General features: G+C 40.9%; 1 protein-coding gene across 4 annotated transcripts in view; it reads right to left on the bottom strand.

Moving 5' to 3' along the window:
- LOC127382222 (SAM and SH3 domain-containing protein 1-like) overlaps window positions 1-25,218 on the bottom strand; it is a 555,361-nt gene that overhangs the window by 8,832 nt on the left and 521,311 nt on the right. For 3 of the 4 annotated variants that reach the window (XM_051613538.1, XM_051613537.1, XM_051613540.1), the window contains 9 exons: window positions 24,776-24,908; window positions 19,840-20,675; window positions 15,879-15,950; window positions 13,342-13,485; window positions 11,117-11,252; window positions 10,391-10,560; window positions 7,052-7,261; window positions 6,204-6,354; window positions 3,854-3,967 (listed from right to left, as the gene is read on the bottom strand). In XM_051613538.1, the coding sequence (XP_051469498.1) occupies window positions 3,854-3,967; window positions 6,204-6,354; window positions 7,052-7,261; window positions 10,391-10,560; window positions 11,117-11,252; window positions 13,342-13,485; window positions 15,879-15,950; window positions 19,840-20,675; window positions 24,776-24,908 (1,966 nt within the window). The remainder of the gene's footprint in view (window positions 1-3,853; window positions 3,968-6,203; window positions 6,355-7,051; window positions 7,262-10,390; window positions 10,561-11,116; window positions 11,253-13,341; window positions 13,486-15,878; window positions 15,951-19,839; window positions 20,676-24,775; window positions 24,909-25,218) is intronic. The other variant, XM_051613541.1, reaches the window with a different exon arrangement.

Genomic DNA, 25,218 nt, shown 5'->3' with positions numbered 1-25,218 from the left:
GGAGGAATTAAACCACATTGTGTTTCTACAATATATAACTGACCATGCCATTTTTAAGCTCTCTGCTTCAAAATAGTTCAAAAACAGTGCTGGTTCAATATTACTGTTTTGTACAAAGGACAGAGGTTCAGAATGTAATTTCTCTTGCATAGATTATAGTCAAGAGCAATAGCAGGAGGACAGCTTTGATTTCTCTTTTTCTAGCTATTCCTTCCATCCTCCTGACTGCCACGTGTAACTTCATTATGCTTCCGAGACTTCAAGAAAGGAATATAACATTTCCTGAAAATGTGCTCTTAAGTTGTTTTCATAAAGACTATATAAACAACGTCCACAAATGTAACAACTCCTCACTACCTCAGAAAAAAAACCACAACAAAAACAATCAAAAAACCCCCCACAAAACAAAAAAACCCCAACAAAACAAAACAACAAAAAAAACAACACACACACACAAAAAAAACCCCAAAACAAAAACCCCAAACCAACAACAACCAAAAAAACCCAACCAAACAACCTACAAGGGTTAAAGTATGTAGCTAGTAAATTCAAAACACATATTTAATGTTAACGTTCTTTATAATAATTCAGTCTTACAACTCCCTGGTACATGTAAGCAGTCTAATGCCTTTCATAGTGCTGTTAATCACAGTAGCATCTCTGATTTAAATGTGTGCAGAATGACACAGGTGCCTGGGTGTAAACTAAGATAACAAGGTGGTCCTTATACAAAATGAATGGAAAGTTGATACTGTCTCCCATGTTGGGTTCAAGCTACAGGGATGCTTCAACTGTTCCGTTTAACGTTACAGTGCAGTTTTTGTTAGATAAAGCACTGTCAGCCTCTCATGATATGTCTTATTAGAATACTGAAGAGGAACTTTACAATTCTCTGTCATCATCTTCAGAAGAAAGGAGATTATTTTTGGGAATATTCCCAGAGCTACAGCAACAAATTTGCAGTGTTTCTCTTAGTACTCCTTTCTGTGTGGAAGATGCCCCTCAGAAAATTCAAGTACTCAAAAGCAGAAATGGAATGCATTCAGTGGCCTGTCCAGATCCCAGATTTTCTTAACTTCAGTTTGACATGGCTCTCTGTGGCTACATTTTGCATGCAGTTCAAACAGCTCTGTTGACACAACAAGGATGATGGCAGGGTAGTCAATCCTAGTCTCGTAATGATTACAAACTAGTAGAAATAGACGCTACTAGTAGAAATAGCAACATGGCCACCTGTTCCGACTAATTAGCACTGAATGCTTAAGTGTTTAGGATGCCCACTTGACACTATGGAAATCTGGGCCCGAGATTTATCCCACCTGATAAAGCCATGGTTTGTCTGCCACATCAGTCCTGCACGTTGCACGTGCAATTCTGATCTCTTCACAACCCCCCTCTACTTATAAAAAGCTATAAAGTACAAGTAAAGGTTCACAGAAACCAGCCATGATTTGAGACATGAATGACCTATAAGGAATAATTAACAGGCCTTCTAAGACTAGGAAAAAGATGACTTGGGAAGAAGTATGACAGAAGTCTATACACAGATACTGTTAGGTATGGAGTCTGTAAGGAAGACCAAGGATGTTCATAAAGACAGCTTTAAGAAAATGGATGAATGCCAGGAATCAGTATCTAATTTTTGAAGTCCTTCAATGATTCGTTTCCCAAGAGATCCCTGGGAAGCATCAACTATGCTTGCTCTGCTCCTATACTGTTCTCTAGCTATCTTTTGGCTGGTCCTGTGAGAACCAGATTTCCAACAATTTCCAAATGCATCTCAGACAGATGACACTTGCATGCAGAATACGCCCAATAACTGCACTCTTGTCAGAAGCCTAAAGGAGAGCTTGCTCTCCTTGCCTTGTTTCAAACCAAGGATTGGACTATATGGATTAATGGTCTGATCACGGATGGTTGCTCTCTGCTCTTATCACAAACTGTATGTTCCTTGGTCTCTGTAAATTTGAATAAAATCACAGTGCTGCTGTGACTACACTGTGGATATCTATGAGAACACCCAAACATTTCTGCAGTGGAACTCAGAGAAGTACCTATAAAAGATAGATCTGTACCACTGCCACAGTACATAGCAAACCATTTTCTAGCCAAAACGTAAGAGCAGCTCTGAAATCTTGAACTGATGCCAAAAGGTCCAATATCAGCCCAAAACAGGGTACTATACTAGTCATAAAAATGTCTATGTTATGTATAACCTTTGCTGAGAAAATCTGAAGACCAATTTCTTCTCAGAATGATTTCTCCTCTATGAAGTGCAGTTTATTATTGCCGACCTGCACATTATCATGCTTAAACTAGACAAATGATTATCCTTATTTTAACAGATGACAATCCAACATATTTTGAAAAGAATATGCATATAAATTACTATGGTCCATGAACTTTGTGAAGAAGGTGGAGCACATTTCAGACTAACCAGCCTTAACAAAAATCTCTGAATTAATCCCACACCAAATGTTCTTTTATAATGATTTTCAAAACAAGCACTAAACACATTTGTGAGTAAAAATTATGCAGAAATGAAGCAAGCCATACATGAAAAGCAACATAAAAATCATCAGTGGTATTTCACATTCTGCAAAACTCAGATAGAAATATTAGTTTAAATCTAATAGTAAGTATCTAAGCAAACAGGCAATGACAATCGCTTTCTAAAGATTTTATTACATTTTTAAAATAAGGAAAATGTACAGGCAGCAATTTAACATCAGTGCTACAGTTATTATGGCACTTAGAGAGAAAAAGGAAAGAAAATTGTCACATATGCCATATATTTAGCTAATATTCCAGCACACCTGCTGTATGGGGATTCATATTCAACAAAAAAAAATCTGCTTTCAGGAATTTAGTATGTTGCTGATTTTAGGCATTCAGTTCCCAAGCAAATTGCAATTTCCTTCAATAAATGGTCATTTCTGAGTGGCAAACTGTCAGAAAATGCACATAGTAGGAGAAAGGTCTTTAGCTCCTATTTTAAATTGGAAAAACAGCCACTACAAAGGGCATAGAGTATCTCTATTTATTCTGCTCTTGGTTTCCTGTTTATATTGGATGATTGTGATGAAACCAGGCAATCTGAGGCCACGCCAGGGTGCAAATGCTTGAAGTGATAATGCCAAACTCAAACCAATTTCTTCAGAACAGAAAGAGTAATCTCCTTTATCACCTGTCTTCAGTGCACCACCTTTCACTGATGCAAGACCAGGGAATGGGAATTGATACCACAAGCATTTTTTCACAGTTTATTTCCTTATCAACTTCGCAATCAATTTAACTTGCTACTATTCATATACTAAAAAGTCTTAAATCTCTGCTATTTGCTTCTGATCGGAGGAGAATGCAATGTGCAACCTAAGCAAACATCAAAATGCGGCCTAAAACTGAGAACATTTTTTCTAAACAGTTTTTGTATGAGTTTATAAGAGAACCTCTTAATCTCAGTGGAGTTCACTGACTTCTCCATTGCCAGTGGTCCCTTAGATATGGGTTATCAGAGTGTAAATAGTGGAGGTCTCATGATGCACAATTGCATGAGAATGTAAGACGGAGTGGAGAAGGCAGGGAATGGCAGTGAGGGTGTTTTTTGCCTTAGGATCACAAAAGAAAGATGATATGTGAAATGTAATCTGTTTCCTACCAACGCAAATGAATAAATTAGAAATTAAAACAAATGGCTTGAGTCAAGAGGGAAAGAGGCAGTGATACCAAAGGAGAAAGTCAAGTATGAAGTAGCTTCTTGGGTTAACTAGCAACAGGAGCAGAAAGCATATGAAATTATCTACATGAAAAACAACACTGCAAGGATTATAAGGCTCATTGCTGTTGCCATTACCATTCTCCAGGTTTTCACTGCTTTCGTAGCAGCCAGAATCCCGAGGAGAGCATCCAGTTAGGCCTTGGCCTTCAATGAGAAGTTTCTCCTGAGATCCTGACTGGTCGCTGTTACCTAAAGGATGCAAGAATACAGTGAAAAACAGGCAAACATAAAATCCAGCTGAACTTCTCAATCTTCCACTTCCAACACCATTATCTTCCCTGTTGTATTAATTATATCAGATCACCATTATAAAAAGTGTGAGCATTAGAAACAGCCAGCATGAATGTTGGAAATATTCATCCTGTTTGTTTAAGAAGCAGCCTCAACATGAGTGTGAGGGAGCAGTGTGGTACATAATGAAAGCAGAATGGACTGGTGTGCACCTCAGCTGCCTTGGGGTCAGGTCCTGCAACTTACAGCAATGGAAATTTATTTAATATGATTGTGATAAAGCACTTCCTAAGACTTAAAAAAACCCAACAACCAATGCCCAAACAAAAGCAAAAAGCGATGACAAGAAATAAATTGAGTAAAAAATAATAAAATTCTAACCCTGACCTACTTTCCAGAAGGGACTGAGAGGAAGGATCAGGAGTGGGTCTGGTGAAGTTAGATACTGTCCCCTTAACAAAGCATGAAGGGACAAGGAAGAGACTAGCGGTAAAAATTCCTTCTTTCCTTGGTCTGTGCAAAGAGCCAACACTCAAGTGTGGTCCATCCATGCTGCACAGGCCAAATCCAGGAATTTACCCAGAATGTCTAGTCAGAAATCACATTTTGTAAAAAAATTAAATCTGGATCTGAAGACACAGAAAATCAACTTCATGATGCAAGGGTACAGTTTATACTGGTTGTTTTTTTCTTCTTCTTTTTTTTCTTTCCCTGCACTAAAATGCCAGAAATGGCTACTTCAATTCCTATTCTCAGCACATCAAAGGTAATTATGGGGTGGAACTAAGTGCTGCTGCCCTTCCCAGATTTCAGCTGTCTGGTCCTCACTTCTCTTTCACCTCATCACCCTGACTTGGAAATGGAATTTATACTTTCCAACTCCCACACCATATAGCTCCAAGTTCTCAAACCAAAACTGAAAGGCCCTAAAAAAAAGGGAAGTTAACATGCTAAATAGGTCTGCAAATAAGGAAGAGAAGCTCATGTTAGGTAATTAAAAGCTGCACTGATATAAGTGAAAAGAATCTAATTCTACAACTGCAGTTTCTTTGGACAGTACAGGAGGGCAGAGAAAGTGTGGATGCCTCTTTGGGAAATGAAATCAACAAGACACATGCCAGTGAAAGCCCAGGTCACACAGCACTGTCTATAGACACTAATCACACATCTCAATGAAATTAAGCATTGCCCACTTACTAAGCAGCTGTTTAAATTGCTGCTATGGCAGTTAAAGTCATAATACAGGATTTTGCACAGAAGCAGCTGAGAAAGCTCTCACACAATCCATCCCACTGATTCTGCTTGGTAAGATACTAAACTTCTGCTGACATTTAAGGATGAAGGGGAAACTCAATACTGTCTTGGGTTGCTGCAACTAGTTATTCAGTGCATCTAAATTCCTCTCTCAAGCTACACTTGCTTTTCTAGTGATTCTACCCTACCATGACTATCGAGCAGATCATACAGCCCTGCTTCCTCCTGTGTAGTAAAGATGCCATCAGATGTGACTGTCCTGGCTTACTCTGCTTTCCTTCATCTTTATAACCACTTGCCTGAGACACTGCACAACAGACAGAATTGCAGTGCTGCACCTTAGATACTTGGGTCAGGGTCTTTCACTCTTTGCACTTGACTGATATATTTTCTTTTTCTCCCTTGGAGAATCACTGTGCTGTCATGTGTACAATCTGAAGCTACCTGTACAATCCTGCAGTTCATGCTCCAAGAATCATATCTATATGCGGGTAAAAGGAGATAAAGTTTAATTCACATTACTCTTCTCCAAAGCCTTCTGGGCTTTGATGTTTTTCTTGCCCTTGATAACTTAAACCTCCTCCTTCCAGACTAGAAGTTTCTTCTTTCCTGTTCTCCATGACTCAGCTTCTTATTTTGAGTAGGTTATCTCAGGATTTATTCCTGACCATGAGTATTCTAAAGGGTATGTGTAGTTAATTTGACATCACTTGAGTAAGTTGGGTAGCAGGGCTTACATGAAAAGAATTCTTGGCAGAACAAACGCAAATCTTAAGTCATTCCTCAAGAATTTACATCTTGCTACACAGGATTACTCTGGAAATAATTAGATTAGGGGAAAAAAAAGAGCAAAATTCTGGAACCAGTTTTCTTTTTAAGGGGTTCACAAGGTTCTTGGCAGACCTCTAGTGAAATTGAAAACCACAAACATTACACGTACTATCATACTCCTGTAGAAGTTCCACTGCTGTGAGGAGAACAGCTCTGTGCTCTGGATCACGGATGTTCAGTTCATCCAAATCTTCTTCTTCTAAAAGCTTAAAGGTATCTAGATCTTCATAACCATTGAACAGAAAAGTAGGCATGTGCTCCTGCATTAAAAAAAAAGGGAAAAAAACCAACGGAGCTGTAAGAAAATACACTTATTTGACTTATTTTGTCAATAAAGATACTAGAAGGGATTTTCACAATCAGCAAATAAAGCAGTACTTTAGCAAAGTCAGACTACTGTATCATAGCAAAATTATAGGATTAAAGCTTGTATAAACATTGCTCAGAGTTCAGGGAGGTAACTGTGCCAGAACTAGAATGCTGCACATATTTTTGTATTTGGAATGTATTGTATTAAAGGACCTGGGTAGCATGCTACCCAAATGCACAGTATGGCTCAGCTCTGCAGGCAGGGAGAAGAACAAAGGGTGAACAACAGCCACACCAGTTTATCCCTAGCTCTACTACACAGAATGTGGGGAAAAAAATTTCCTCTTTAAAGACAAGGTAACTGTTACTATTTTACACTTTCTGCTTGCTTTTGAAGTATGTAAGCTAGTAGCCATACTATGCAATGATTAATAGCCTCCAAGTGCATACAACTTGCAGCCTACTGTGCTTCTTCAAGCGTGGCGTCAGCTATTTTCCCTCTGCAGCTAAGACCTGATTCCTCCAAGTGGTGTCACAGTCCTTAGGACTATCAATCTGGTGTGCATCTTTCAAAACTAACAACTCTAAAGATGTGGCCCCCTTCCCACAAGCAAAACTGAAGGGTAAACAGAAAGAGAAAATTTGGACCTTTAAGTTGATGCGATCCAAGAGATCCTCAACTGACTTGGGCTGGGGTGGTCTGCTTTTCCGGCGTCTCCTCGTGGGCCGCTTCGGCTTCTCTTCCTCCTCATTTAGGACATCCACATAGATAAATTTGAAAGTGCCAACTTTGTTGTTCAACAGACCCATCCAAGTGCCCATGGGAGGTTTGCTGATTATATCAATGATATCACCTTTCTGCAGACCGAAGAAGCAAGAAAGCTATTTAGACATGCTTTCTGACAGATATTCGAGCAAATACATCCACCTTATCTTAGATTTTCACGTACACAGAATGGACATCACTATTTAGTAGTCATAAGGTTAACACAGCTCTTGCAAAAGTCACACAGAATCATACAGAATCTTAGGGGTTGGAAGGGACCTCAAAAGATCATCTAGTCCAACCCTCCTGCCAGAGCAGGCGCACCTAGAGCACATCACACAGGAACATGTCCGGGTGGGTTTTGAATGTCTCCAGCGAAGGAGACTTGACAACCTCTCTGGGCAGCCTGTTCCAGGGCTCTGTCACTCTCACAGGAAAGAAATTTTTTCTGATGTTTACATGGAACCTCCTGTGTTCCAGTTCGCACTCACTGCCCCTTGTCCTATCACTAGACATCACTGAAAAAAAGCCTGGCTCTGTCCTCCTGACACTCACCCTTAACATATTTGTAAACATTGATGAGGTCGCCCCTCAGTCTCCTCTTCTCCAAGCTAAAGAGACCCAGCTCCCTCATGCTTTCCTCATAAGGGAGATGTTTCATTCCCTTCATCATCTTTGTGGCTCTGTGCTGGACTCTTTCAAGCAGTTCCTTGTCCTTCTTGAACTGAGGGGCCCAGAACTGGACACAATATTCCAGATGTGGCCTCACCAAGGCAGAATAGAGGGGTAGGAAACCTCTCTTGACCTACTAACCACACACTTCCTAATGCACCCCAAGATGCCATTGGCCTTCTTGGCCACAAGGGCACATTGTTGGCTCATGGTCATCCTCCTGTCCAGCAGGAGCCCCAGGTCCCTTTCTCCTACACTGCTCTCCAGGAGGTCAGCCCCCAACTTGTACTGGTACGTGGGGTTGTTCTTCCCCAGATGCAAGACTCTACACTTGCCCTTGTTGAATTTCATCAAGTGTCTTCCTGCCCAGCTCTCCAGCCTGTCCAGGTCTTGCTGAATAGCAGCACAGCCTTCTGGTGTGTCAGCCACTCCTCCCAGTTTAGTGTCATCAGCAAACTTGCTGAGGGCACACTCTGTTCCCTCATCCAGGTCTTTGATGAAAATGTTGAATAGTGCCGGACCCAGTACCGACCCCTGAGGGACTCCACTAGTCACAGACCTCCAAGTAGATTCTGTCCCACTGACCACAACTCTTTGACTTCTTCCTTTCAACCAGTTCATGATCCACCTCACTACCTGACCATCAAGAACACACTTCCTCATTTTATCTATGAGGAGATGGGAGACAGTGTCAAATGCTTTACTGAAATCAAGATAAGCCACATCTACCGCTCTACCATGATCTATCCACCTAGTTACTTCCTCATAGAAGGCTACAAGGTTGGTCAAACATGACTTACCCTTGGTAAAACCATGTTGACTGCTCCTAATGACCCCCTCATCCTTGATATGCCTAGAGATAGTGCCAAGAACAAGTTGTTCATCACCTTTCAGGGATGGAGGTGAGGCTGACAGGTCTGTAGTCACCTGGGTCCTCCTTCTTGCCCTTCTTGTAGACTGGAGTGACATTTGCTTTCCTCCAGTCCTCAGGCTCCTCTCCTGTTGCCCACAACTTACCAAAGATGATGGAATGGCCTAGCAATGACCTCCGCCAGTTCCCTCAGCACCCACGGGTGTATTCCATCCAGACCCATCGATTTATGGATGTCCAGATTGCTTAGCTGATCCCTAACCCAATCCTCATCTACCAAAGCAAACTCCTCCTTCATCCTGACTTCTTCTGGGGCTTTAGGGATCTGGGGCTCCTGGGGAGAGTCTGCAGCAGTAAAGACAGAGGCAAAGAAGGCATCAGTACCTCTGCCTTCTTTATATCCTCTGGCACCAGGTCACCCACCTCATTCAGCAGTGGGCCTATATTGCCTCTAGTGTTAGTTCTATCTGCAATGTATTTGAAGAAACCCTTTCTATTGTTTTTGACCTCACTAGAAAGGTTTAGTTCCAAGTTTAGCTTTCCTAATTGCCTCCCTACATCCTCTGACTACAGTCCTATATTCCTCTCAAGTGGCCAGCCCCTCCTTCCATGATCCATATATTCTCTTTTTCCACTTGTATTTGCCCAGCAGTTCCTTGTTTAACCATGAGGGTCTCCTGGCTCCCTTACTCGATTTTCTACCCATTGGGATGCTCTGATCCTGAGCTTGCAAGTGGTCCTTGAATGTTGACCAACTATCTTGAGTCCCTTTACCATCTAGTACCCTGTTCCATGGGACTTCTCTTAATAATTGATCGAAGAGGCCAAAGTTGGCCCTGCAGAGCTCCAGGGTTGTGGTCCTGCTAGGTATTCTATTCCTCCCACACAAGATCCTGCATTCCACCATCTCGTGGTCACTGCAGCCAGGGCTGCCATTGACTGCCACCACTTCAACCAGACCCTCCTTGTTGGCGAGTACAAGATTCAGCACTACTCCTCTCCTAGTTGATGTCTGATTATACTTGTTTTACAAATGAAAGAAAAGAGAATTAAGTGTCATGCCTAAGACCAAAGAGCAAGTCAACAAAAAAACCTAGAATGGACACCAACTGTCCAGATTCAAAACCTGCTTACACCCCAGTGGTGCATCACTGCTGTTTTGTACACATGTCCCTAAGCTGTGCAACTATCTGAAACTGGTGCAAAAACGAATATGCTCAGTGTATATGAGCACAATCTCACATCAGATCTCCTGAGGAAAGGAGAACCATGCAGAAGGAACCATGCAACAGTGTTGTTTTTCCTAATGTGCTCCTGACCATATAAAAGAAATGGACACAAAACTGTTTTTGTAGCCTTAAAGAGATTACCTTACGTACATCTATTTTAATAGGAGTTAGCTGCCCACAGAATTAAAGAATGAGATAGTTTGAATCAAATACAGTACAAGTAAAAATACAAAAACCTCATACCCAGAAAAATTAAAGGGAGGTGACAACTCATAGTCAGCAGAGTCACTCAGTGTTGGCTCAGAACAAATGATACTAACTGAAATGCCTTTAAGAGACACTATGCGTAGGCACATCTACATTTCTTCCAAGGATTCTGAAAAGAGGCCTTAATTAAAAATGTTGCCAAAATAAATGTTTGAAACCTTAAAAACAGATATAGCTGGTACCTTGAGCTTCAAAGAGTCTGTATCATAAGGACTGGGAGTAAAATCAGTGTGAACCCTGGCTCTTCCACAAAAAGGTCCTCTGTAAGGAGGCTCTTCATCATCACCATCTTCTGATTTCACACTCTCCCTGTTGCTTGTTGAGGAATCTGTTGTGCTCACTGTCTGACCACCTGTGCAAAAGACATAGTATCAGTCCACAAAAAAATAATCTCTTTGTGAAGAAGGTTAAGACTCAAACAGTGGCCAGAGAGAAAATGGGTCTTCTTTCTACAAAACATGATAATTAAAGTTAAAAGTCCTTAAATGCTGCTACATCTTATATACCCATGTAATGGGAGAATTAGTTAATCTACTTTGCACTCCTGTTTTCCCAAATGCAGCTCCTCAATATTAACTGTTTAACTAGTGTCTCATCTTCGGTATGTCATAGGAGATATCATCTTTCTGGGAAGTTTAGCCCATAAAAAATCCCATAGTGGTGTGAGGAAAATAAGCTCTGAATCCTCCATTTTTTTCAGGGCTTTGTGTAAACACAAAGCAAAAAAAAAAAAAAATCTCTGCACCAAAATGCTTACAGTTCTTTGTAAACCCTGAATGACTAACCCATCAGACTTTCTATTTTTTAATGACTGCTTCTGCTTTGACCTTCTCTGATTGTGCTTACTGTGGAGATCTCTGCCCCCTGAAGCCACAGAAATGGAGCAACGCAATCACAACCAAACTTACTCATTGAGCTCTGACCACTTAAGGAACTCCTCAGGCTCTCTACTGAGCCACCGGCTTTCAGCTTGGGTTTGTCCAGGGAGTCAGTGTCTGGTGGTGGCAACTGTGGAGAGCCTGGCATGACCCCAGGGCTGGACTCCTGAAAGGGATTGAAGTATTTCAGTTTGGTAAATGAGAATAGGCACTGACAGGAGATGCTTGTTCATCTCCAAGGAAAGAGATTCTGCTTTCCTGCTCTTGACCAGACAGAATGAAATCTTCTGTTAATCTACTTTTGTGATACTCTGCTGTGGCAGAAACCCCACTTTATCAGGCATGATAGCAGGGACAGGAGCAAACAGTCCACAGCATCCTAAGTAGAAAGAAACACTACACGAACCTCCCAATTCAGAGGTTTTCTTGACACATGGTATTTTTGCCAGCAATACTTGCAAAACAGCTAACACCAAATTCAGCTTTCTGTATCAGGATTTTGTACAAAGATGAATACAAACAAATCAAATGATGCAAGCGAGGCACACAACAATGCACTTCTTTTTTTTCAGTGAATTTTTGATATCTTTGCTCACTTACCTTGAAGAAAAAAAAAATCACCATAAAATGCAGCCTGCACATACTACAAATACTCTTAAACATAAATAGAAATAAGATTTTGCTATACGTGCAATAGATGAGCAATGTCTCTCCTTATGCAGTCAAGCATTAGAGGAAATCAAAAAGGGTCTTCCCTAAATTGAAATTCTGTCAACCTCTGTGAAGCACAGTTAAAGCAAATCAGCAGATACTTGTAGCCAGAATGCCTTTGCTTGTTTTTTGAAAGCAGAAAGAGATATTGGCACACAGTTTGAAAACAAAAGAACTGTAGCTTGCATACAAGAAGAATATTTGTGGAGATGTGTGGTCATAAAACTCTTAGCTGAAAGCTATGATTTGCATCTGCAGAATCATCAGAAAAAAAAGTCATCCTGGCATACGACTTCAGAGGTCAAGCCAATCTTGGAGAGAGGTAGAGAGCAGAAGTACTACTAACTCACTGAAAATCTATTTTCTCAAAGTATCCTTTTCTTAGGCAGACTTTACAGAGGGCCACTGTAAGGCCAGTCAGACACCAAATCATCTTCTTATCAGTATCAAATCATGTTAGACCTTAAAATGTTTTAGCTGTAAATTTAAATTTAATAACTGTAACTGTAGCACTGCTCCTGGTTCTGAGTAAGTATGGCTAATAATGCTACAGGAAAGGGATTCTAATGTTGCAAAGCACCGCATGAAACTGGTTACTTTTCTGCCGCACTGTGCTGTCTCCAGATTTTGCACTGTGGGGTTTTTATTTTGAATCTTACCAATCGCTTCTCTTACGGGCACTAAGGCTTTGCATCAAAACCAAAAGGCAGCCCTAGTGGGGCACGGCTCCCGTTCCCGTTTCCATTCCCGACGGCTGCAAGGATCCATGCGATCCAGCGGCCGCCACGAGGCCACCTGGGGGCGGTGTTAGCCAGGGAGAGCTCTGCTCTGTCGGCGGCTGGCGGAGCTATTACTGACACATTTCAAGTGGCAAGATTGGTTTTAAAACAAATGCTGAAGAATTCTTGACACTCCACCAAAGCAAAGAACCCAAAGTACACCAAAGCGGAAAAAGACAGCAATTGCTCCTAGGCACTGAAATTCAAAGCCTAATTTACAACTAATGTACTTCAGATTTGTCTTTAAGAATAAACTATAAAAAACTGTAATAACAGAATAATAGGAAAATCTGTGGGATGTCTCTTTCTGACCACATTGTGCTTCTCTTTTAATGGGCTGCTGCAGAGGGCAAGCTATGATGGAGAAAAGATCTGTAATAGTGGAGAGGAACCGTGTACGTGAAGTTATGTTGGGAGTTTAAACTAAGGTGCAAATTGCAGATTAAATATATTACTGTGACCCTGTGTCACAGACCAGTTCTCTTAATGATGATAAAGAAATGGAAATATAAAGAGAGATGTGTAATGCCATCAACCACAGACTTCTGCTGATGAGCTACTTGAATGAAAATCAGAAAACACATTATGATGATTTGGCATCTATAGGAAGCCACTTCACAGTGAGGCATTTTATAAGAACATAGGAATAAGCCACACCACATAAGACTTGTTAGAAATTTCTTCAGAGATGCCTTGAAGCATGAGAATCAATACTGATTATTACTTCTACGCTATTAAGTGGATTCCACTGCAAACCTCACATACCTGCTCAGACAGAGAGCTGCTGTATTTTTTAGACATCCTTTTCTTCATGGTTTCTTTTACAGACTTCACCTTTTTGCCCAGAGATATACGGGAGGCAGAGGGTGATTTGATCACTTCTTTATAAACAAAGTCTCCTTCTTTTCCCTGCAAAATAAAACAGAGTTTGAGTTTATAAAATACGAGGGCTATTTTGTTCTCAGTTAGCAGTCCTTGTGGAGGTATCAAAGCAGACAAAAGATGATGCTGTCCTGTTTACTGCTCTAAATTCACTGTTGAGACCTGGTGCAAACCACTGTAGCAGTCTGCTGTCTAAGGCCTGTTAGGATCCTAAGGATCTGTTAGGATGCCTTTATTCCTTTGAGTTTCAGGTAAGTATTTGACCTGATAGAAAACTCCACAATTTCAGGCTAAATGCTCCTGACAGGACATAAAACAGTAGTCGTGGTTCATGTTGGTCAGTACAGTTTAACAGAAGTAAAGGTACCTCTGAGATTGTAGCCAAATATATGTCTCTGTGTGTGTGTATATATTTATATGGACACCTACATTTGGCTACCCTATTTTCAGCCAGGCATTCAGTTAAGCTCTCTGGATGGCCGTCTCTGTGGTTTTACTGTTGATTGTTTGTTAAAAAAAAAAAAAAGAGAAAAAAAAAGGCAAAAAACCCTACTAAATCCATCCATCATGGTAGAAGGTTATACTTGCACAGCTATTCTTAAGACACACAACACAATACTGCCAAACTAAATTAGTTGGTCCATATATAATGGATGACAAAGGCCAGCTGCTTTGAACGCATTTAACCTTCTCTAAAACAGCTTAAGATACCCAGCATTTACTTGTGCCACAAACACACACAAAGAATTAACATGGATCAGTTAACATTTTGCCAAACTTACTTGTATGACTCAGCCGTTACTCAGATTGTCCCGGCAGCACATTAGACATGGTTTTTCACCCTGCACTGTGTCAGGAATCACACAAGGCAGCTCTACTAGAGCTACTGTCAGCATCCTCCCTTGAAAAGGGTGCACCAAAAATCACAATGCAAAAAGGACCAAAATCTGTTTGGCCAAATCTATTGACTATTGAATTTGGTCTCTCACTTGGTTCAATAATCCTTTTGAGGATTATTTAGGTAAATAAGATAACAAACCCTAAAATAAGTGTATACTGTATTCTACATAAAATACTTACCTGTTTTTTCTAAATTTATGAATGTTTGCTGCTTTACTAATGTTCTCACCAAAAGTTTATCTGATATTCAGCTGATACTTATTTTCTTGTAATGATATATTTTTTTGTTTTACAAGTGGTTTGTGACTACAATTTGTTCGGTAACTTTTTGTCTGTTAGCAGAAATTAAGGACAGCTCTTTGCCTTATCTTTTTGGAACAAAACTCTTCCTTTTAATGACTTAGATGTTTTCAAGGAAAAAACCCCTCAATCTGCACACGTTATTATGGTGCACTGCATCTCTCCCATAACTGATGCTAGTAGGGAAATATGGAACTTCTAGGTTTCACACTTTCCCGTATCAAAACCAATCTGAACAAAATATGCTGAATTATCTGTGGTTAAAGATAAACACCAAGTTTGGAAGCTAACATTTTTACTAAGTTGAAAATTGTTGAACCTAATGACCCACAGTTTTGGCCAATTTAGGGGTAATTTATGATGTTAAAAAAACAATGACAAAAAAACCCCAACAAAACAGAAAACTACAACAACCTAAGAAAACCACAGCTGACACAAAAAAGCATATAATGCTAGCATATAAAATGTTTCACAACTTAGACTTAAGCGAATAGAGAAGTTATCACAGCCAATGCTGAAACAGAAAAGAAAAACATATATGGACAAAAGAAAAAAAATGTTAGAAATTTCATTTGATATAATGTTCTCGCTCATTTCTATTCTGTCATTTTTGGCTGCAAGCTGACCAACAGCAACTCTGGGATAAACACGAGTAAAATAAAATTGAATTAATTCTCAGGGGGGGTGTTTTGTTTTTTTTAAACACAAAAGCTGTGAGACCAATTGCACAGCACCCAGCACAATGGGATCCTGGTCTACTGCAGAGCTCTTAGATACAATGAGAAAACAAATAATAAATCTCTTGCATAATGACTTCCACCCAAATAACCTGCCAATCTTCAGCAAATGAAAGTTGATCTCATCATTCCAAATAGTAAATATTTTTACCAAGAAAGCAAAGTAATCATATGTTTTGCCTGGGGTGATGCTCTGAGGAAGTCAGACATAAGAATAGCCCACAGATGTGCATCCAGATCTTCACTTTGATCATTTATTCCTGCTTCTTCACACATATGATATATAAATACTTACACTCACATGAATATGGGTGTGTATGGTTTTCTCAAAGCTAAGGAAGTTTGAGGCTAACGAAGATACTCTGATTTCTTGGATTCCCAAACTGTTATTACAGACCTAAATTACACTTCAGCCTATTCCAACTCCATTGCACAGTTCATTCTATGCTATTTCAATTCTGCACCTTCTTGTCTTATACTCACCATTTGGTCAGAACTGTTTCCAATATGAAGGGAACGATTTGTCAAGTCAAAACCTCCAAAGCTACAGGTTCTCTGAAAAAGAAAATAAAAATGGATGGATACTACTTCTGTCTCAATTAGATCACTCAAAACAATTGTGATTTGGAGAGTATGAGTGGAAACACAAATGTCTGCAAAAATGGGAACAAACAAACAAACAAAAGGATGGGAGATTTTATTATAAATCAAGAAATCTGTTATAAATCAGTTTGAGTCATTTGTCTTTTCCATAGATGACTTCTTGGCCTGAGGTCTGTTGCTGTTGAGTCATCTATTGCCTACTTTTCTTTTTTTAAAAAGAAAAAAGACTTTTGGTCTGAGGAAACTGTTGATCTTATGCATCAAGTTTTCCAGGGTGCTGGCAACTCCAACTCATCACTCCCAACTGCCTTCATAAATAAGTTGACAGTAGCACTGAAACAGAGAACCACCAATCCTTTAAAGCACTGAATAACCTACCTTCTGGGACTAGCTGCACAGACTCCATTTCCACTGAAATACAGGGAAACACTAGAGGCCTTGCAGGCCAAGCCCTTGGTAAGAGGAGGGAAAAACCAGCCCGTCTATCCATAACCATTGTGTCCCCAGAGACTTTACAAGCCATGATTCCACATTAGGTATTTACCTCTGGTGGTATGTGGCAACTCCACTACTTCTGGGAGGAAGCATGCTATGTTTACAGTGCCATAATCATCTATGGAAGTGACTCAGTTTTGGCTGAATGCACAGATGCGGTTTATCGTAATCAACCTGAATAAAAAATCAGCACTAGACACACCTCTCTCAAAGGCAGAGGGCAGCCAAACTCAGTACAGCTGCATTTCCACTGCCAGCCATGGTTTAACTGTGGGAGATTAATCTCTGCTACAGTTTTTGCATAATTTGTAAAAAGACCAGGCTCTTAGGGGGCTCAGAGAGAATCCAACTTTTGCTTTGCAATCCAGAAGATAAAACCTTTGACTTTTTATTTGGCCACTGAGCAATCAGCTGCACAGCACCCAACTACCTGGCCCTACCAGAAGTCTCACAAGGCAATCCAGGGAAATGAAGGTATAGCAGCTACAATTTACTTGCACAACTTCAACTCTGGGCTCTGAGTGTGGGTTGCGACAGGCAGATGTCTATTATAAATACTCGCTTCAGAATCAGAGTTGATACAAACAGAAGGCAGAAGATCAACCACTTGCAAACCACAAGTTTCTAGGGCCTGAACTACCGAACAGAGGAACTTCAAAGATATGTTAAGACTTAGCTACGGATCAGATCAGACCTAAAAAGGGTTGTCCAGTCAGTACTGTGAGTGTGTACTTGGGTTAAGACTGAGAACTACCACTCTGCTTCGACACTCCGTCAGGAAGAAGCAAGGCCTATAAACTGTGCCACTAACTAAACAATTATATCAATCAGTTCTATTAAAGTAAACATGCCTCCTGCTCTGGTCACTGCAAATCAGCATATATATTAATAGCTTTTAAAAAGTTTTCTTTTCTAGCTTTTATGTTTGGTGCTGTGTGCCTACAGTGCTTGGATGACAGTTTTTGTAACCACCACAACTCTATTGGAACTCAAAGCCAGCTTTGTCTAGGCTCCACACACAGTAAAGAGTGCTGTGATGTAGAATTTTTTAAAGTGTTTGTTTCCAGAAGGCGATGTGACCATGGCATAGCTTTTAAAAATTGTTTTTTGGAAAGTATTTGAGACCAACCACAAGTAATAAGATCAGTTTTTAAAGCACAGCACGTTTAGCTATGAGTAATATTATCCTGTGAAGAGTCCATTCTAACTAATTCTACAGTGTATGGCAATCCCAGCAATCAAGGGAGGACATCTGGAACTGCTCTGAGCAAACTTGTCTGTCAAACAAGCCAGAGCTCCTCCTAAAGCAGTCTTCTCAGAGAGCAAAATGGCTGCTGGTAAAAAGCTTCTGAATAAATGTACCATATTAAGGATGTTTCATTATGGACCTCCTCGTACATTTAACCTTTGACTTCCACCTTCATATTCCAGTAGCAATACTGTACCAAACAAAAGGTCTGTGGATGAGGAGAGGGATATTCAATGGAATGGCCATGCAACCAAAAGTATTGCTGTTCTGGGAGAAAAGAAAAACTGATGCAATTTGAAAATTTCATGCATGTCCAGGTCACTGAAACAAATATAAATGACAAAAAAGAAAGGCAAGGCAAGACAGAGTGACCAATTCCACTGAATACATAGGCATTGCAATTTCCCTGAGGTTGCAGCAAACAAACATTAAGTGTTTCTAAGAAGAAGGAGTAGTATTAGTTGAAGTTTGCTAGATTTTACAGTTTCAGGAAGAAGTGTGCTGGAAAAGCTACTAAGAGCAGTGTGTCTCCACCATTTATCCAATTCAAACGAGGCTGGAGCAGTTGACTGAGGAATTCCTCAACAACAGTAACACACTATCCATTTCTTCTCTATCTCTGTGAATTAGCTGAAGTCCATCCAGAGGGTTTTCATAATCAAATTACTATAGCGAGACTGCTTATTAGAATAACTGTAAAGCTTGTTTCTGTCATCTGTATTTACAGAGACAGTTTTAGAGGGTACTTTTAATTATGGGGCATCTCTAGCCCATAGGAGTATGTTCTTTTGCCTGAGTTACCAGGCAATCAACCCACAGAAGGATAAGTAAAGTTTATCTTATAATTGTAATATCCTTATGGGAAAACAATGCCTTTTGTGTACAATATCTGTAAAAATAAACAGCATCCAGTGAGTGGCGGAGCAAGTAGTAAATGCAGAAGAAATAGCAAAGCTGCCAAGAGAGAACATTAATGATATTGAGCAGGAAAAACCCATTTATTGTGTGGCCAAACAGCAAAAAAGTGAAACATTTAGTCTTGGTCACCTCCCACAGGAGACCAAGGCTCTCGTATTAAGAATACCTCACACCTGAAGAAATAAAGCAGAGATCTCTCAAAATAAAATCTGTAGTTCAAGGGGAAAAGCTGTTTCTACTTTACTGTTCACTGGAATATCTTGTTAAATGTTATGGCTGTACTGCTGTTTCCACCCACTGAAGCAGGGAACATATCTACACTGTCAACTAGACAACAGACTAGCTGGCTCAGCTTTAGAGATCCAGCTGACCCCAAAGGCAAGCTCCTAGGAAACTCAGCATCATGGTTGAGGCAACTGTCAAAACTGGATCATATAATCAGGAAGCAGCTTTGGATCTCTCTGGAGTGCTCATAATACTTAATTTCCCATTGTACAGCACAATTTGCTTTTTTTGGCCACCACTTGCTTCCTCTCCACAATGCTCTAAGGAAAAGTGACAGTTTCAACCTATGCTAGAAAGAAGGAGCAGTGGCCAGAGAGAGGAGAAGGAGCACTTCTGGTGATGCTGAGCAGCAAGCAGGAGGGCAGTATCTACATAATGTAAAACTCAGCTTTTCTGCAGCCATGTGTGCAACAGAATACAGAGCTGGGAGGGTGAATTGATGCAATGCAAACTGGAAAGGCAAGGACCAATACAAGGCAAAGACAACAGTAGAGAAATAGAGCACGGTCGACTAAGGATGCTCTAATCCTCTGAAAATTTTGCTCATCTCTTGGTATCCCTTTAAGAGACCATTGATTTTCAAACCATCGCAAAGCTCCTCTGTTCACCAGTGATCTCAGTCTCTGCACTATGTGAATTTAAAAAGCAGCATTTTGTCATATTTGCTCTCTCTCCTGGAGTTATTCTGTACACATAGAAACTGAAGACTCAACAAAACTCTTCTCTGACAGGATTATATCAAACTCTTCCCTTATAGTGAATTACAGTGCTTAAGAGTTTCTAACAGCAAGGAAAGCAGAAGCACTGAGTTCAGTTAAAAGTATAAAGCAGAAAGTGTTGACTGCAACCTCACAGAAACTGGAAGACCACCTTCATGGCAACTCTTTGACTCACAGACTTTTGGTGGATTCTCAAGAGAACCCTTTTAGTACAGCGATCCACTGTGGCAGCCCATTTCCTCTTGGCCTCCTCATCCTCCTCCAGCAGGCATCTCCTCAGGTCCTGCTTGTCGGCCTTGCTCAGGGTCCTGTCAGTAACGGGACGCACCAGCTGTGAGAGGTTGAGGTGACTGTACAGGCTTCTCTCCACCACATAGGTAATATTGAACTCGCTGACAGAAGTGCGCCCTCGTAGCCTTCTGTTTGGGAAGCCACAACCTCCACCCCCTTTCGTTTTGTGCCGCAGTAACTGTAGGTCGCAAGGTGTGGGAGATGCTCCTTTCCTAGCAGGGCGCTGGCAAAGAAAAGCTCTGGAACAGGAATAGTTAGTATCCATTTTCTTCAATCGGATCTGCTTCCTTAAACTTTGAATCTCCTCCAGGGACACCAGAAGATGGTGCTTGTGCCTGTTGCTGTCATAAAAGCAAATGCTTTCTGTACTTACCCCATGGCTCAGTGAGCCAAGGCTCTTCTTCATTTCCCCATCTGTCAAGGAGCGGCAAACTTTCTGGGTCTTCTCCTCTTCTGGGTAAGAGAAAAATGTCCCAAGTTTCTTGGGAGGCTTGATAAGGCCACGGCTATCAGTTTTGCTGAGGGTCTTCACCAGCTTCCGGTTAGCTCCCCAGGTATCAAGACTGCTGGACGAGGGAGAAGTAGTGAGTGAGTCCAAGTCTTCCTCTGGCTGCTTTTCACAGGAGCCATCAAAGTAGAATTGCTTCTTGTGAACTCCAGAGTAAAGTGGCGATCTGTCATCCAGAACAGGAGAGTTGTCTAGTGAGTGCTCTTCCACACCTGCAGGGGACAAAAGCAGCACAATGCATGTCATGGTACATGTTTCACTGTAGAGATGCAATGTATTTAAGATATCACCCAATTAAAATTGAATAAAACTTCCTGATACAAGAACCATCTCTGAATGTGTTTAAAAATTGTATACTATGGTGCTTAGGGACATGGTTTAGCAGTGGGTTGGAAGATGTAGGTTAATCGAGTTAGGTTAAAGGCTGGACAGGATGATCTTACGAGTCTTTTCCAATCCCAACAACTCTATGAGTCTATGACTCTATAAGCAGTCCAGAAGGTATTTGTGAGTGGATAAATCTGAAGCAGCTCCTTCCATTTGTGAAGTAAGAGTTCTGGGATGAGTTATAAGTAAACAAACAACAGCAACCGGTAAGTAAAGTAATTATTAAGCTTTTCTCTTTCATCTGCAGTGAAGTAAAACCACAGATGTTCTCAGTATGGAACCCTTAAAAGCTGGATCTGGGATCTGTTTCTTATTTTTTTCTTTTGATACTTGCATATGATGATCAGCTCTAGTGAGATTACAATAGGTCAGAAGTATATCCAGGTATTAAAAACCAAACGAGTATCTCTCAGGTCCAGTTTTCCAATACACAGAGTTGCTGCTGCTACTGCTGTAGAAAGCAGTTATTTTTCCCAGAAAGCTATGGAGTTGAGCTCCAGGATGAAATAAAAAGTTTTGGGTTTTAATGGGGGTCGAGACACCAACTTGAATCACACAAAATTGAGCAGATGCAAATTTTAAAAAAAGTAGGTCATACTGTGGGCATGACAATTTCAACACTGTCCTGGTACTGACAGAAATACTTGGTTTTCACCAGGTACGTATTTCACAGAAAGGACAGACAATTTTTTTTAATTGCAAGTACTAGAGATGGGCAAGCAACCAGGTTTCCTCTTCGAAGTGGAGAGCAGGGAATAAAGGACCTGAAATTGCAATTCCTTTGCACGTTTATTGTTTAAGAAACTTTTTTCTGGTCTTTTCTTCTGAGTGAAGTGTAGGCTCACGTATCAGATGCAGTACCAAAGGAAGAGTCAAACAAGAGTAAGCATCCTCCTCCATCCTGCTTGACAAATTTCATAGCATTCATAGGTATCTGCAACTCGCACAGAAATGTGACTGCATTTGACGCTTGCCAAAATACATTTCTTGCCTGACCCAATTTTGCCTTCATCTTTGATTGCTTCCACAGTCTTAGAGCAGAGATAAATTTGAACCATTACCAAAATACCTATGATTTACTAAACTTAGTAACAGGGGACTCATTTTAAGATGAAATAAGATGAGTTGCTGTGTATAGGCTTCCTGCCTCACCTTCAATTGGCAAAACATATTTGACACATATTTGCTGAAACCTAAGATGCTGTTTTACCATGATAAAACTTCTTTGGATAGTGAATCACAGCTGACACACAACTTTCACTTTTGAGAACTTTTCTGGAGTAGGTCTGTAGACTGGACTCTGATTTTGATACTGCTTTCACTGGACTATTCAACTTGCTCTTTTTCCCCTCTGCTTCTCAATTTGAACAGAAAATAGACATTCTCCTGGGACTGAATATGTGCTGATAAACAATTTTAGTTCACAGAGTAAATATGTTTTTAAACAGTTTGTAAAATATGCATTGTGTGTCAACACTGTAACAGATGTTATTTGGAGCGACTCCATGATACAAAGCCATAAAAACAGATGTAGATGTGACTTGTTTTAAAATGCTATATAAGAATGGTGCCCTGGAATTAGAAAGATTCAGTTATTTAGCTCACTAGGAGCAAACACACAATATACACATGGATTCAGACACTGGCACATTCTAGTGAGTATCAGATCCCTCTGATGTATCTTTAGTGTGACAACAAGAGTCAAAAGTAGAAATGTGGGAGAAGATCTGGGACTAGTGCACTTTTCTTTAAAAATTACCGGAATATATAAGGGAAATCTGGCAAAGTTGTTATTTGTGAAGAAATTCTTGAGGAGGAATATGTGGAATCTTTCTTCTGGAGAACTGCACTTCAAAGTCTACTGTTATACTTTTTCAAAAGGCTGTTGAACACTGATGAATTTATTAAAATTTGAATCAAATTTTACAGCCAGCTGCCCAAAACCAAGCCATCTAGGATTTCAAGTTATGTCACATTTATAATGCAGATTCAAATAAAAGCAGCAAGCAGCTCAAGAACAGATGAACTGTAGGTTAACTTGGAAGGCCAGACAGCGATCCCCAAATCTGACTACAGTGGTTTTAGTGATCTTGCAGAGCTCTCTGACAGATCCAAATGGGAATACAGACCTACATTATGAGATACGGGGATGGACAGTATTTATGAAGCACTTTTAATTTGCCACATGAAAACTTGTGTGTGAGGGGAATTTAGCGAAAGAAAAGTCACAGGTATCGACTCCTAATGTAGACTTGGCTACTTAAGGGCCCTTCTACTTATGAAGAAGTCATATTGTTACTTAGCAGTAATTTTGCTATGGAGTTTCCTAAAAGCCAGTCTACAACGGAACTACAGAGTACTAGATAAAGTATGAATTCAGAGTTCCAGATAGTTTATTCAGAAAAGTCAAGAATTAAAACAGAGAAGACAGACAGGAGATGGAGAAAGAAGGAAGCAGTGCAGTGCAGTGATTTTTTTTTCTGTGAGGCTGCAGTGGAAAACCTTGGTAAAAATTTTCTGGAAAGAACTGGGACACTTCAGTGAAAGACCGAAAGAGAAAAGGAAATAAGGAGGTGAAGCACTATAAGAGAGGGAACAGAGAGCAAAATAGGCAGTTAAGATGCTGAAGAGAAGGTCTGGTCAAACTGCAGGAAGGCATCTGCACACCCAGTGGCCCCTCAGCTGCCTGCTCCTGCAGCTTCTCCCACCCCTGGAGCCTCTGGCTGACTGCATCCTGCAGCTCTTTCCCAGGCCACCAGGGAGAAAGCCTTTCTGGCGCCTTTCTTTTCCCAGAGCAGGGGAAAAATACCCCTGCTTTGTTTGCCCTGTCTCATAAATCATATTTTTGCTTCCAAGGTAATCCAGCTTTATGCTCATCCTATGAAGAGACAGAACCTTTTCACTCAGACCAAGGCAACTGCCTGGTGCAGAGCTCTAGAGTGGCTGTGCCTTTCACACAAGCCAGTAAGAGAGGGGCAGGCTACATCACAAATCTGTCAAGAGCTTCCTGCCACATACAGATGCACAGGTTCTCCTTAAATGCACTAGGAAGGAATCATAATACAGCTCAGCTCACTGCAAACCTGAGGGGAATACGCATAAGAACCTGGGAAAGCCACTAACATAGAGGGGTGTCCACAACTTCAGTGAGGACTCAAGCAGGGCTGTGCAGAGAGGCTTCTGAGGCTCAGGCTCCATTAATCTGAGTGCTCACACATGTATACAGATCATCCAGAGTTAATTCTGCTGCATGGCATTCCCAGGGGCTGAACACTGCTTCCCATTTCCCCACCCTCCTCCTCCTCCCTTCTCTGCACTTCTCTTTTGGCAGCAGGGATCACTCAGGAGCCAAACTGCAAGCAGGCTCCCCCAGAAGTAGGAGTTCATATTACACCAGTCTGTCACTATCCCACAAGAATATCTGAGAGAGTTTTTGTACATTTGCCACAGGATGATGCCATGTGACACAACTGCACCACTAGCCAGCAGCTACCCTCCTAAAAGTCGTGAGAGCTTCACCTGTGTGAAGGAGGCTTTGGAGGAGGAAGCAACACAGTGGTGGCTCCACTTACCTCCTTGCTGAGCCTGTGGGGCAGCCAGCTGGGATTGCTCCTAGTCTCATTCCCTCACCAGCATGGGGCATAAAACATAAACCAAGTACTAATCTTTTAATGAGGGGCTCTTCAGGGCTGCTCTGGGAATACCAGATCAGTGGTAACCACATGCTAGGCTGTCACTTTCCTCCTTCCACAGTCTCAAAATGCAGTAACTTGGATAAGGCATGCACCATAGACAAGGCAGTCTTTCCCACTGTCCCTTAAGAACACTCCACCCTTCCCTCCCCCAACCCTCCACTTTCTGTCCCCTCTCAACAGAAACATGTATTCACACATGCAGTTTTAAACATAAGCATGTTGCTTTTTACCTTCTGTGCTGGGTTTTTTCATTTCTTCCACTCTTATGAGTTTCTTCCTGACTCTGCGAGTAGAATTCACCAGCTTGTGCAACCGCTTAAACTTCACCGACTCCTCTGTTTCATCATCGGATTGTTCTCTTGACTGGCAAAGAAACAAAGGGAATATTAATAAAGTAGTAGTTCCATGGCTTGTTTCTTCAAGTTAAGTTAACCGGCTCATCTGCTGTGCTGTGCCGATGCAGCTCTGTAACTGGTGCTATATTTTCAGCCCAGGTCAGAAAGAAACATTTAAATTACTGAGGGTTGTTGTTTTTTTTTTTCTTTTTCTGAAAGCATGACATACCATTTTGATTTCTAAATCTGTGCAACGTAAGATCCTAGGCACTGAATTGCATTCCTGCCCTTGTCTTTCTTCCCATGCATTGTGTAATAACTACTTCCACGTCCTCTCT

The sequence above is a fragment of the Apus apus genome, chromosome 3, assembly GCF_020740795.1.
Source record: "Apus apus isolate bApuApu2 chromosome 3, bApuApu2.pri.cur, whole genome shotgun sequence".
Lineage (NCBI taxonomy): Eukaryota > Metazoa > Chordata > Aves > Apodiformes > Apodidae > Apus > Apus apus.
Note: the sequence above shows the minus strand (reverse complement) of the source record. Positions and strands in the feature narration are given on the sequence as shown.